Source organism: Peromyscus leucopus, chromosome 2 (genome assembly GCF_004664715.2).
Source record: "Peromyscus leucopus breed LL Stock chromosome 2, UCI_PerLeu_2.1, whole genome shotgun sequence".
NCBI classification, from domain to species: Eukaryota; Metazoa; Chordata; class Mammalia; order Rodentia; family Cricetidae; genus Peromyscus; species Peromyscus leucopus.
In genome coordinates, this window is record NC_051064.1 from 22,647,718 (window position 1) to 22,662,813 (window position 15,096).

The following is a 15,096-nucleotide window of genomic DNA, read 5'->3' on the forward strand; positions in this document are numbered from 1 at the left end:
CGGGTTTCCCCTGTCTCTGAGCTTGTTGAACGTTGCAGATATTTTTTAAGTATTGCATTATAATTGAACTGATGAGCAGAGGAAATTTCTGTTTTTTTTTTTCTAATCACTTAAAGTGACTTAAGTTTCCTAAATCCCTAAATCAAGGCATCTGTGTGCACAGATATAAACACGCAGTAAAAGATTTTGTGTGTGGTATTATATTTGACAACAGATCTCTCACCCAATGAATGTGAAAACCCATACACATTTCTCAAATTTCATTTGTGTACACATGGTAGTCACAACTACAATGTCAAGGATTATGAGCTTTTATGTTATATTTTACTATTACTAACTTAAAAAATCCTATTCTCAATTTCTATCATTTCCTTGTCAGGTGTTGAGTGGGGCTTGGTGTTTCCCGATGCTAACGGGGAGTACCAGTCTCCCATCAACCTGAACTCCAGAGAAGCCAGGTACGACCCCTCGCTGCTGGATGTCCGCCTGTCTCCAAATTACGTGGTCTGCCGGGACTGTGAAGTCACCAACGATGGACACACCATTCAAGTTATCCTGAAGTCAAAATCAGGTATTTTGGAAAGCATGTTTTTGCGTTGTTGTGAGCAAGTGGACAATCTCTGATTTAATTTGTATGGTTTAAAAGGTGGTACCAATCAGTTCCTATTTTCATAGTTCTTTACAAGAACTATGCATTTTCTGTGGATTATTTTCTGAAATAGTGTGAAGGGCTAAGAGGGTGAATGACGGCTGTCTCAGCTGGCTGTCCTCCCAAAGCTGTGCCTGGCGCTGCCTCTGTTGCTTGAACAAACATTTACTGACCTGTGAGGAACAGAGTCCATACACAGGCATGCTTCTTTGAGTTGTACACAGGCATGCTTCTTTGAGTTGTTCTGCTGTGCATTTTGTTCTAAAGTACTGATCAGCTGAAATCATTTAATTATAATTCTTTGTTTTACAGTTTGTGAAACCAAACATCAGAATTTATAGATGTCATTGATGTCCGTATTCAAGATAGACCTTTCAAATTGAATTTCCCTTCTCTATTATTGACAAGAATAATTTTAATAACAGTTAAAAGCATCCTCTGAACTCAGCCAGATATTTATATGGAAACCTAGCTCTTGGTTTTGTTTATATTTAACTTCTTGAACCTAGTTGAAATGAATCTGAAATGTGGAAAAATTAAATTTCCAGGGAAATTGGTTTTCAGCTTAAATTCAGGAGAGATGAAAGCAGTTTTTTTTTTTTTTTTTTTTTTTTTTTAAAGAAATAAGCATTAACATTGTGTTTTTCAAGGGGAATAATGACTGTTTTCCTCTTGGGAAGATTGTGACGTTCAAGTATGTTGAATGTTGACGTGCTTCACAAACAGGCTGTGCTTGCATTAATTCCAAATTGATAAAGGAGGTGTTTCAACCCATAAAGCCTTTAGGTCTGTCACTGGGCAAGGAAGCCATTGACTCCGTCCTTTAAGTCACCATGTTTCAGAGCTTTATTTGAAATCTGTGAGACAGAACATAAATTCTTTGTAGCTGTTGCGTTTAATCAAGGAAGGGACAGCTCCCGAAGGACAGTCTGTGTGTGTGTGTGTGTGTGTGTGTGTGTAGTTAGTTTGTTTTTCACTAAGTCCACGCATTGAACTTTGAGCGTAAATCAGAATGTTTTGGAGATGTTTACCTCTGGTCACTGTGTATTTGCATTGTACTTTGTGTATTCCTCTGCCCTCTCCTGCCCTGCCCTCCACTCCTGAGGGGTGGCAAGAGCTGCCTGTACCTCTGTCCTGATGCAGGCTCTGTCCTCCTCTCCTCTGGGGGCTTTTCTCCCGCACGCCCCTGGTTCTTTCAGTCACTGAGTGATCTCTCCCTTTGATATTTCAGCAAACTTAAAAGTTAATTCGTGCTGTGCATGGAGGTGCATACCTTTAATCCCAGTGCTTCAGAGGCAGAGGAAGGTTGACCTCTCTGAGTCCAGGCTAGCCTGGTCTACACAGTAAACACTTATCTAAAAAAGCCAAGTAGCTGAAAGACCATGTCTTGATTAGTTTATTATTTTTTTTTCTAGGATATTTCAGCTTCTCTAAGGAATTGTTTTTAAACTCTAAACATCATTATTTATTTAAGTTTTTTCTTTATCAAAATGGACTACAGATATAATTTGAATAGTTAGCTTTTTCTATGTTTTTCTCTACCCTAGCTACAGCCTATCTCATACCACCTACAACTTCTGTTTTTCTAGTAACAACTACTTTGAACCTTCAAGAATTATATATTTGTTTTTTGTAATTATGATTTGATTACATAATTTCCCCTTCCTTACCCCAAACCCTCCCGTATACCCTTTCCTGTGTTTTTCATTCATTGTTATACATATATGTAAATGTACATACATATATATTCCTAAATGTATAATACAACCTGTTCAGTCTGTATGTGACTTAGGTGTTTGCTTTCAGGGCTGAACGTATTAAAATTGTTTCTCTTGTGTTTCTTAATAACGTGTTTATGTTATTTGCTCTGATATTTAGGAGCTCCCCAGGTTCCTTGCTGAGGAAGGGGAGGTGGGTCTTCTTATAAGTCTCTCCTGCCCTGCTTTTGCCCCACATGCCTAAATTATAGTTATTAAAATTAATATTCAAAACATTATCACTATGACCTTGCACCTGCCATTTCTGCCCGAGACTATATTCTGTTTTTCTTTATGGAACAATGTTTTCCCCTGGAGTTACTATATTTTTGTTTATTTATTTTTAAAGTTACCTAACAGGAATTCACTTTTAACTCTGAGAGATGATAGGTCCTGTCTCAGCACATTCGAAGGCATCACGTGGTCCTTCCTTCTTGTCCTTTCTGCTGCCCCTTGGAGCTGTTCTTCTCTGTCTGGACTGACACTGAAAAGCTAAAACACACACACTTTTCATTTTCTCTCTCACTTTTAGTTTCTAAAAACTGATACTGATTGTTTGATTTAATTTCCTTTTGAATTTCACCATTCAGTGTTTCAAGAAAATGAGACCTTTCTTCATTCTTTTCTGTTGCCTTCATCCTGGATTTTTGTTTATTCTGGGTTCCTTCTCTATCAGCTCAGCTCTGTCCTTTCATTTGGAGGTTCTTGTCAAGCACCTAGTGTCCAGCTCTCTGCTGCTACTTAAGAGTGACTCTAAAACGCGGTCTAGAAGCTTGGTTCATGAAGGGAGGGCTTGCCATCTAGTCACATGGTCAGTAATGGAATCAGACAATGACCTAGCTGTGTGGGAGAGATAGCTCTGGAGGTTGGCTCAGTGTCCTGGGACTTTACCTGCTTGCTATTTCTGCTTTTCTGGGGGGCAGTAGGTGGGTGGGGAGGGAGGGTTGTCCCACTTGTGGATGGTTGCATTCTGGCCATCGTCAACAGCCAAGAGAAGAATATCACCATATGCTGTGTTCATATTCTCTGTTCACCTGCCAGGGACTACGAAGGCAGTTGTTTGACTCTGGAGAACGCGGTGCAAAGTGAGCCACTCTTTTTAGAGATCTTCATTTCCTGTCTGTAGTTTCCCACTCTGTGCCTCCACTCACATCCAGGCACACCCAGTGCCCCTCTGTTCTCAGTCTGCCCTGGTGTGTCTTTCCTTTTGGCTGCTGTGACAAAATGTGATTTATAAATAACAGGAATGTCTCAGTTAGGGTTTCTGTTGCTGTGAAGAGACACTGTGGCCATGTCAACTCTTAGAAAGGAAAACATTTAGTTGGGTGGCTTACAGTTCATAGGTTCCGTCCGTTATCATCATGGTGGGACGTGGCGGCATTCGCGCAGACGTGGTGCTGGAGAAGGAGCTGAGAGTCCTACATCGTGTACAGGCAGGAGGAAGTGGTCTACCTCACCGGGTTTAGCTTGAGTTGAGGAGACATCAAAGCTCACCCCACAGTGGCACACTTCCTCCAACAAAGCCACACCTTGAACTAGTGCCACTCCCTTTGGGGGCCATTTTCTTTTACACCACCACAAGGAGTTTCTGATTTCCAGAAATCTGCGAAGTCTCAGCTCAGGGTTGTACAGATGCAGCATCTGAGGAGAACCATGCTCTGCTGCATAGACGGCACCCAAAGTTGTGTCCCATGAGAGGACCGAGCAGACGCCATAACAGGCTGCTCAGTCTTCTCTCGGAGATCAAGCCTCAGACCCTGCTTTAGGGAACCGAGCAGGCAGTTTCTGAGGAAGACCCACAGACAAAGGGCAATTAATCACTGGTGCCACTGACAACAGTGACAAGGGAGATAGAACCCACCAAGCCTGGGCCACTGAGCCAGCCCCCACAGTTAGTACATGCTAGGCCAGCCAGCCTCCACAGCAGCTCTAGGACAAAGCCAGGAACGTGTCCAGGCCTGCCCCCAAAGTGGAAAACTGTGCCCTGGCCAGCCTCTGAGTAGCCCTGGCCAATTAGAATGTGCTGATATAATTGCCACTTGCTTGAGCCAATCATATCTAAAGTGACCTAACTGCCTTAGGACATCCCCTTGCCTATGCTTAAAAGGAGCCCACTCATCTGTTTCAGGGTCTTTGGCATCTTCCCTTTGCATAGGATGGACAGCCCCAGCATGCTGGGATAATAAATGCTCTTGTTGATTGCATATGTGGATGATGGTCTTTTGTGAAACTTCTCCAGGACCCTAACGTCCTCAAGTTGCAGAGGGTAAAGGGAACACTCTTTCCGTTCTCCAGGGTAGAATGCTAATTGCCTGAGCATCTCTATCGAGGCTGCACTTGGGAGCTGACTTCAGTAGGCCGAGTCCTGTGGCAGGTGCGTCTCCAGGGGGCGTCTCTGCTGTTTTACTAAGTCAGAATTTCAGGCCAACCAGCTTCTTTGGCTTCTTTGGCTTCTTTGGCGTTTCTCTGCTGCTTTTAAATTCCACCCTTGGCCATTTTGCCCTTGCACATTCCGCTCTTTTGTGTCGTGAGGTTTGAAGAGGAATGGAAACACTTTGAGGAAGGAGGTTCTCCTTGATAACAGTGTGATATCTTTTAAATTTCATTCATTTATTAATCTCAGTTAAGTTATCCAGGCTGGACTGAGAATCACTGTGTATTGGAGATGGTTTTGAACTCCCAGCAGTCCTTCTGCTTCTGTCTCCCACATGCTAGTGTTACAGGCATGAGTGCCATGCCCCACTCACGTGCTTTCAAAAACATTGCTTTAATTATTATTTTGTTGTTAGTGTGTGTGTGTGTGTGTGTGTGTGTGTGTGTTTTGTGGCTTTATTCATGGGGAGGTCAGAGGGCAATTTTATGGCCCTACATCTCCTTCTACCTTTACATGGATTCTTGGGATCAAATTCAGATTATCAGGCATTGTAGAAAGTGCTATTACCTGATGATTCATTTTGCTGGCCCACAAATTAACCTTTTAAAGTAAAAAACAATATTCACAGGAAAAGTGCAAGTGTTCTTTTATTATTATTAAGGAATTAAAGCTGACTTTTTATTACCTGCTGTGTTGAGATCTTAGTTTCTTTGAGAATGCCTTCGGCTGTGGACATTTAGTCATTTTTTTCTTTTCTTTTTATTTTTTTTCCTGTTTTTATTATAAAAAACAAAAACAAAAACAAAAACCTCACAAAGAATTACCCAAATGAGGACACCATTTTTGTAGTATAATTTCAGTGTTTATGCTTCACAAACCAAAGTTGTTAGTGTCACCCTAATGACGCAGTTCCTGTGTATGGTCACATCTGGAAACGCTGCCTTACGGTGAACTTGAGGCATTTCTTGAGCGCAGGGACTAGCCTCCCTACCATGCGGTTCTGATGAGCCTTTCTCAGGCTGAGGCCACTGGGATCTTCCCATGTGCTCTCCCCAGTGGGAACTGGAAAAGCCTATCAGACTCCAGCTTCGCTGGGTTAGAAATGATGTGTGCAAACCCTCTAGCTGGCCTCTCACACAGTTGTCCGAGGGTCGTTTTCGTTTTGACTGCCTTCTCCCTGCCAGTTCTTCACCATCCTCAGCATTCTGGGCTGTCAAGGCTTCCTTTCCAGTGCTCCTCCCACACAGGCACTGCAGTGTAGAGACTGTGTGCTGCTCTGTTTTGTGTTGTTTCCACCAACGGACGGGCCCTACATTGCATCCTTTGGCAGGTTGGGACAGCCACTGCTTGAACAGCCCAGGGAAGGAAAGTCAGTCTTCACTGAGGAACACATTCTGCCCCTGAGCAATTCCACAAGTCAGAAAGTTCTATGGCTTCCCCATTATGTCTATTTTAGAGTTCTGGACTACACAGAGCATATGTATCAGGCTTTCACAGACATCCTTTGGAACACCACTGTCATTCCGTCAGGCAGGTGCCATTTTTCCTTTCTGACACTCTCTCTTTTTTTTAAACTCTTACTCTTTGGGGGGGCCTACCACCCAGCTCCCAAATAATTACACACAGAGAGACTTGTTCTTACTTATGAATTCCTGGTCTTAGCTTGGCTTGTTTCTAGTCAGCTTTTTAAAAATTATCTCATCTACCTTTTGCCTCTGGGCTTTTATCTTTCTCTATCCTATATACCTTTCTTTACCTCTTACTCCATGACTTGCTGTGTAGCTTGGTGACTGGCTCCTGATGTCCTCTCTTCTTTTCTCCCTCCTCTATTTACCCTTCCCAGACTTCTCCTCTTATTTAGTCTCTTGGCCTGCCAGCCACACCCATTTTCTCTCCTGCCCAGCTATTGGCCATACAGTTCTTTATTAGGCCAACCAGGTGTTTTAGACAGGCACAGTAACACAGCTTCACAGAGTTAAACAAATGCAACATAAAAGAATGCAACACATCTTTGCGTCATTAAATAAATGCTCCACAGCATAAACAAATGTAACCCATCTTCAACTAATATTCCACAACATGATACATGTGTTCCTTCAACTCCAGACAAGTCCTGTCCTTCACCTCTCAACACTTACTGATTGCTTACCACAGCAGCACAAACTCCCTTGTCTGTAAAGCCTAAGCAGACACTCTCAGCTAGGACAACAAAGGCCTGGAAATGGCTACTGGCTGTCTGATTTACCTGTAGTGATGGGAGGGGAAGGCCTGGACAGAGCATGCCTGGTGTGCCAGATGTTTGATGTGTCAGGAGAAGCTGGAGGTGCACCTGGGCAGCAAACATATTTGCTCTGGTTTCCTTTGGCTGACAGTGCATTTGGCAAGATTATATTTTTATCTTATGCAAAAAGTTACATGCTTTGGGTGTGGTAAATATAAGTCAGAGACAGAGCCATTGAAGGGAGATTGTTCAGGGAAAATTATTAGAGGAGGGTTTGGGGAGGAAGTAGGAATTGAAGTCATCTTGAAGGGTAAATATGCTTGTAGGTTGGTGAGATATGGAGCAGAGAGCTACAGAACGCACAAGGATATGGGAGAAATGTAGAGATGGTGGTACAAGGAAAGGCAGGTCTTTTAGCACACCTGAAAGATGTATTTGTGGTGAAGGGCTCAATGGGAAATACAAGAGTGAGAGTGTGCTAGAGCAGTCTTGAGGGATCGTGAACAGAGTCTAAAGAACGAGAGTCCTCCTCCCTTACAGGAGTCTTAAGTACCATGTTGAACTAGGAAAGTTAACCTGGTAGCACAGGATGAGCTGGGATGTAGGAGAGATGAGGATCTGGTTAAACTCAGGGCAAGAAAGGAAGTGACCCAAAGACTGAGGCCATTTCGGTACCCGGCAGGAAAGTGGGGCTGACCCAGGGCTTTACTGAGGGATAGTCTGCAGAGCTCTTTGATGAGTGAGTTTGTGGAGTAGGGGTGAGGAGGGGATGGGTGGAGATGGGCAGGAGTGGAGACCTCGAGACTGGACCATGGTTTGGGTCCTGTCACCGTCTGTTTCTGTACCAGGTCTGCTCAGAAGCGGTGGAGTCACACTGAGCCTGGAGTTTGGCCCATTTCCACATCCTACTGGTTATTAATTTACCAGGCCACTTGCCCTGCCTTCTTGAGCTGAAGAAGTTATCTAAAGCTATCACATACATCATTTGATTTCTCAGGACTGATGGATGGCAGGAATCTTCACATCTGAGGTGTACAGAATAAGAAAATTGAACATATTTATGATGATAGGAAAAAATAGCATAAATATTAAAATATAATGATACCAGTTCTCATTTATTGGCAGTGGATATGTTCTCGGATCCCAAAGATTGTGCTAAATTTTCTCTATACTGTTTTTCTAGTTATATATACTTATGATCAAGTTTACCTTGTTAATGAGGCACACAGTACAAAATTAGCAGCACTATGTAATAATCATATAAAAATTATATGGGTGAAGTCTCTCTATATGTTTGAAAATTTTGATTGAGTACTGTCAGTTTGTGGTTGAATGAAGGTAATAGAAACCACAGAAGGTGATTACAGTAAGGATAAATTTCTAGTGGGAATAGTGTATACTTAGGTGTGTGGCACTGCCCAGGCCCATGTGATAGCACATTACTCCATCTAACTACAAAGGGTAAAGACTTGTTTTCTTGTTTTTTTATGAAATGTGGTCTTGCTATTAGCCCAGGCTGAAGTCCAGTTCTCCACCCTCTTGCTTCCCCTTTGAGTACCGGGGTTCCAGCAATCCCCTGTGCTCAGTAAAGAGATTTTTAACTGTCCATTAGCATAGGAGAAACTGAAAATCACTCTGGCTCATTTGTGTTACCCACTGCAACTTCTTACAGCAACTTTAATTATTTATTTATAACTTCCAATCTAAGTTTAGGCTCGACAGTCTTTCCCAATCCTTCCTCCCTGGTGTGGAGCCTCTGATCACTGGTGACGAAACGGTTTTCTTCTCAGAACACATGTGAACCAGTTGGTACCTTGAGCCTTTCCCAGACTCTTCTTCCTGCATTGGCTGCTGTTTTCTATTAGAATATAGATGAATATTAGCATATCTTCAAGGTTCAGCTTGGCTGTCATGCCAGGAAGTCTCCACTGATTCTGTGCATGCTACCTGGTTTTCATTTGGCCCTAGCTGGGTGTCCTACTGTCCAAACATTCTCTTCACTGTCTCTGATACTTCTTCTTGGGAACACTGTTTAGGTACTGAGGAGGCCTGTCTGCACTGGGGAGGCCTGTCTGCACTGGGATGTCTGTCTGCACTGGGGATGTCTGTCTGCACTGGGATATCTGTCTGCACTGGGATGTCTGTCTGCACTGGGGATGTCTGTCTGCACTGGGATGTCTGTCTGCACTGGGAGGCCTGTCTGCACTGGGGATGTCTGTCTGCACTGGGATGTCTGTCTGCACTGGGGAGGCCTGTCTGCACTGGGGAGGTCTGTCTGTACTGGGGAGGCCTGTCTGCACTGGGGAGGCCTGTCTGCACTGGGAAGTCTGTCTGCACTGGGGAGGCCTGTCTGTGCTGGGATGTCTGTCTGCACTAGGGATGTCTGTCTGCACTGGGGATGTCTGTCTGCACTGGGGAGGCCTGTCTGCACTGGGGATGTCTGTCTGCACTGGGATGTCTGTCTGCACTGGGATGTCTGTCTGCACTGGGGAGGCCTGTCTGCACTGGGGAGACCTGGCTTATGCTGAGGTTGGATCATTTTGCTTTATGTACCCCGTGGTCATTCCACTTAGAATGTGTGCTCAGTTCAAATGAAATGTGAAGGAGTTCTTCTCCAGTTGCTGCTTTTGAATTACATGGTAAATTTGTTTTCATCAAAGGATTATGAGGCTTCAACAGGTTTAGGTAAATGTTTGTTCATCAAGCTGTCATATGTAGAGCTTTCCTTTGCGAGCTCTTTCTGTGCCTCTTAAGCATCATGGCAAGGTCCATTAAAGGGCAGACAAGAAATGGGGACCAGAAGCAATGGCATCAGCCAGTTGCAGGTTCTTCTCCCAACTTTGTCACTCTGTGAAAGTGCTGCTTGTCATCAGAGCCATCCTATGTTGTTTCATTGTAATGCCACTGACATCGATGTCATCCCAACAAGGACTCTGCCAAGCAGGGTCCAAGCATCACTGTCCAGAACGTAGTGCGGTGTGGGAAAGCACCCGCTGGGTTGACTGTTTTCCTTCTAAACAGCATCTGTAGAAAGGGAGTGTAGTATCTTTAGAGGATTTCAATGGCTGGGGTCAGAGTGACAGTTTATTTTGGTGTATGAACAATCAATCTCGAGGGATGGATAGGAAGTGCATTTACTTGGCACCTCAAATAAATTCAGTGTTTTGTCTTCTTCTTCTTCTTTTTTAAAAGGCCTTTAGTGGCTGCATGGTGTTAGAATGGTTTACTTTGGGATTGTTAACCAGCAGCGAAAGTGAAAAATACCCAGACCCTGGCACCTGGACAAGGGCACCTCTTTGCCTCCTCTCTCCCTGAGGACGGACCCGGGAATGATGCCTTCCTCCTGTGTGCCCACATACCCTCACAGCAAGTGTGGTCCATGGGGACCCTGTCGTTTCATTATAATTCCAGGAAGACAGTTAACTGCAGCCAATGAGACTGCCGCCCAGTGACCAAGTATTCCTCAGTGGTGTTTGATCTCCATGAGTAGACAAATTCAATTTCAACCTAAATGGATGTGAGGTCCAGGAAGCCAGGAATTCTGTTTTGTTAAAATCATTGTATCCTAAGCATTTTACACACTGCCTGGTGTCATGTAATAGATGATAAAAATAGTGTAAATGAGTCCCATGGGTTTTGAGTACCATCCTATCAAAACATGGGCCTGTGCAGTTTGAGTTTGTAGCATGTTTAAAAACAGGAGCTCTGGGACTGGAGAGATGGGCCCATGGGTAAGAACCTTGCTGTGTAAGCCTGAGGACCTGAGATCATTTCCAACTCCCAGCACCTACGGTAGAAAGATGGATATTGCAACACATATGTGTGTAAATACCTACACTGTGTGGGTGTGTGTGGAGGGTACATGGAAACAGGAGGATCTTTGGGGCTTGATGGCTTCCAGCCTACCTCCAGACTCAATGAGAGGCCCTATCTCAAGAGAATAAAAGTGGAGAGTGATAGAGCGTGAAACCCACCTCCTAGTGCACATCTGTGTACACATCTGATCTCTATACACATGTTCACACATACAATACACATATACCCATGCATAAGAATGAGTTTTTTTATCTTTTAAATTGAAGTTTTAGTTGTTTTAAAGACATTCAGGAGCTGGTGTGCAGACATATGCATACCATAACTCAGGAGGCAGAGGCAGGAGGATTCAAGGCCAACCTGGGCTACGCAGTGAAATCTTGTCTTGAGAAACTAACTCAAACATTCCCCTTACTCCAATAAAAGTCTCCCCCAAACAGGGGCATTGTAAAAAGATTTTGGTAATAATTCTTTTATTTTTAAAATTATAATATAATCATATCATTTCCCCTTTCTCTTTCCTCCTGCCAAGCCCTCCCACATACCCCTTCACTTGCTCTAAAGTCACGGCGTCTTTTTCTTTAACATGTTATCACACACATGGCACACACACACACACACACACACACACACACACACACACACACGCACACCTAAATTCATAAATACAACATACTCAGTCCATATAACCTGAACGTATATAATCTCAGGGTTGACCATTTCCCCCACTTTGCACATTCCTTTGTTACCCATAGTTCTTTGTTTGGGCCTGAGGCCCCACAAACTTTCCCCCTTCCATGTTAGCATGTCTGTTGTTAGTGTCCTTGTTCAGGTCTTGTTTAGGTAACCTTGCTAATGAAACGTCATGTGTATAGCTTCTCTGAGATTTTTAGGAGACAAGATCTCAGAGCATACTTCCTCTGACTCTTACAATCTTTCTGTCCCCTCTTCTGCAATGATCCATGAGGTTAGGTACAAGAATTGTCTTGTAGATGTATCAGTTCGGTACCACCATCTCTGTTTTCTGCATTTTGCTTGGTTGTGGTTTTTAGTAATGGTCTCTGTCTGTTGTAAAGATCAGTTTCTTTAATGAGGGCTGAGAGCTACACTTATCTCTGGCATAAGAATAAATACTTACAATGTAGTTAGGAATTATTCTGGTTCAGTAAAGTGATAGTTGTTGGTCCTCCAAGATCCATGGCCACACTAGGCCCTGGTAGTTGATTGGATTTCCAGTTCCAGGCATGATTTCTCTCTTGTTGAGTGGGCTGTAAGATGAGTTAGCTGTTGCTTACTATATGCACACCACTACTGCATCCTTAGGGTTATTGTTACATGCTGGTCATTGTTGCATTATAGGCATCATAGTTGGGTAGGATATTGGTTGCTTCTCTCCCTTGGAAGCTTACATGTGCCTTTTGGTACCATAAAGACTAGATCTCAGGGAGGGGCTTTCCGATCAGATCCATCTCAGGTCCTCTGGGTCCGGTATCCAAAGTACATGGTATCTTCAACAATTGGTACTCACCTTCCACCTCTGGGAGCCAATCAAGGGCAACAACAGTCTGTGTTTTGGGAGTCTCTTCGACAGCCCTGACTCAAAGGGGGCTTCTCATGTTTGGTGCTGAGGCTTTTGTTAGATGGTGTGTGGCTCTTGTGGGAATCATTGTCAGCCCACATGGGAAGATTTTATTTAATCTGTGCATGAATACACAAGCTTATGTGTATTAAATGTGATTTTAGGTAAATAGTCAACAGTGTGGTTTCTTATGACCTTTTCAGAATCCTTACTGTTATTTTACCCATACCTCTCTCTTATTTATCTCCATTCCTCTCCCTAGTTAAAATCCCCCTTCACTTCCATCTTTCCCCTTCAAATCATTGGGACCCTGCTGCCCCCCATCTGTCCCTCCCCCCACAATGTCCCCCTGTACTTTCCTGGTTTCTGTACTTACTCCAGGTTATGTATTCACATGGGAAGACGTGGAGCTGACAGCTGTCATTCACGCGCTCATGTTCGTGTCCTGGACTTTGCGCTGTTGGTCTACCCGCCTGTTTCCATGCCAGCGCCATATTGCTTTTGTCACAGTGGCTCTGTGATAGTCTGGAGATCTGGAATTGCAATCCCACCAGCACTGTTCATTTCACTCAGGATTGTTTTGGTAATCTGAGGTCTTTTGTGATTCCATAAGAATTTTAGGAGAGTGTTCTCTGTTTCTATGGAGAATGAGACAGGAATTTTGATTGAGATTACATTGAACATGTAGATGGTTTTTGTTAGAATGATCATTTTTGCAGTTGATTAGTTGCACCAATCCCTGTGCGTGGGGACCTCTCCATTTTCTAGTCTCTCTCTCTCTCTCTTTCCTCAGAGAGTTAAAGGTTTCATTGTAGAAGTCGTTGACTTCCTTGTTTAGGTTTAGTCCTAGATATTTCATTTTCTTTGAGGCTGTTGTGAATAGAACCGTGTCCATGTTCTCTTTCTCTGTGGATTTATTGTCCTTGTAAAGAAAAGCTATTGATTTTTGCAAGTTGATTCTGTATCCTGCCATACAACATAATAATAATTTGTTAAGACTCCCAGTATGGTCATTTTGATTTTATAGTTTTGAAAGGTGGATTTGTTTTTGTTGTGATGAAATCCATGTCAAAACCAGTTGTATCACCCTTTTCCATGAGAAGTGGCACACTGTTCTCTGTAGCTTCTCTAAATGTGTGTCCATGTGTATCCTAGGAAGGGGTTTGGGCAAGTAGATTTACTGTTTTTTCTTATTTTTTATGCATAATTTTATGCTACTCTTGTTCTTTTCCATAGCAGCATGGAGCTTAGCCTCTTCCAAGATAATTTTATTGCTTTCCTTTAAAAATGGAGAGTTCCAGAATTTACCCTGAAGGCTGGGGTCAGGTCCATGCTGTGTGTGGTGGTGGTGGAGATACATTTTCTTCAGATGATGCTGGCTGAGGTGCTGCGTGAGACTCCCCCTTTTCTCTCTGGTTTGGGTGACAGGGTACATAGAAGGTAGACTTCTGGTCTCCCTCCTTGTTTATCTCAAGATGGAGTTTGGACTAAGTGGGAGTGACTGTCCAGAATCTGTGACCCTGTCTTGAAATAAAAGCCTGGAATACAATCTTAAAGCTACTCTTACAGAATAGAAAGGCAGAGCAAGTCTTCAGAGTTCTGAGTATCTGCAAACCTTTTTGATTCATGAATTTAGATTTGTTTTGATTGTCTTTTGAAAAATCTGAATTTTGTCCTCAAAGGAGAACCCAGAGTTTAGAAATCTAGGCTTAGAGAATATATTATTTTTTTCCAGTTCATTCTCGTAAGGCAGTAAAATTTAGGACTCTGTCTCTAATTTATCCCCGTGGTGGGTTAGGCTCCAACTCTGGGCTTTGTCCTGGGCTTGCTAACAGGGTGGCTGAGGTAAACTACATTAGTCCCTCAAGCCCACCGTTCCCCTCTCTCTATAGGGATGAGAACACTGACCCTAGGAATCTGTTGTGATAGAAGGGCTCTGAATTCCCTGCTGTGGTCTTTATTCTGCTGGCCGTGCATTCTGCTCCCCTTATTGGGATCTGTTCACTTCCCCTTGCAGAATTAAAATCTCTCCTGGACACTCTTTCCTCCTGAGTTGGTGGAAAGATGAGAACCAAACTTGTAAGACACTCTCAAGGACTGTGTGACGTGGGAGATAGCTTCACCCTGCCTCGACTTCCTGCCATGTTGTTTCTTCTTGTTCTCTTTCTAATTTGCATTCTGGCTGTATTGACGGCAGATCTACATAAGCCCAGTTAGAACAGGTTCTTAGCTAAGAATTAACCAAACATACAGACACTGCTGCCCCAGTTCACTTTTGTATCAGTTGTATTGGAGGGTGATGATGAAGCTGATCCCAGAGAGACTTCAGGCTCCCAAGCGAATAGTGCTCTGTTCATTGACCCTTCTTCTAGGGTATTGGTGATGAAGGCTGCCAGCTATTTGTGTAAAAGAACCTAAAAATTCTTAGCTGGTATTATTTTTGAATTAGAAGTTGCTAGAGGAGGAGCAAAAGTCTTGAATTAATCTTCATCTCCATTGAAATTAGTCATTGTATTTTATAATATACTTTATTTCACGTTTTTACATAGGCTCTTTCTAGGGGCTATTAAAATCCTTAAGAAGTTGCTTAAGTGCAGTTTATCATGAAGATGCATTTTTCACTATACTTTAGTGTGTCCTTGTTTGGGACAGAGTTCTAAATCCCATTCAAAAGTGAGCACTGAATGAGGCCTGGGAGGATTG

At 43.2% G+C, this 15,096-nt stretch overlaps 1 protein-coding gene across 2 annotated transcripts in view; it reads left to right on the top strand.

Annotated features, from left to right (window-relative positions):
• Ca8 (carbonic anhydrase 8) overlaps positions 1 to 15,096 on the top strand; it is a 96,980-nt gene that overhangs the window by 576 nt on the left and 81,308 nt on the right. For both annotated transcript variants that reach the window (XM_037202427.1, XM_028878519.2), the window contains exon 2: positions 380 to 571. In XM_037202427.1, the coding sequence (XP_037058322.1) occupies positions 380 to 571 (192 nt within the window). The remainder of the gene's footprint in view (positions 1 to 379; positions 572 to 15,096) is intronic.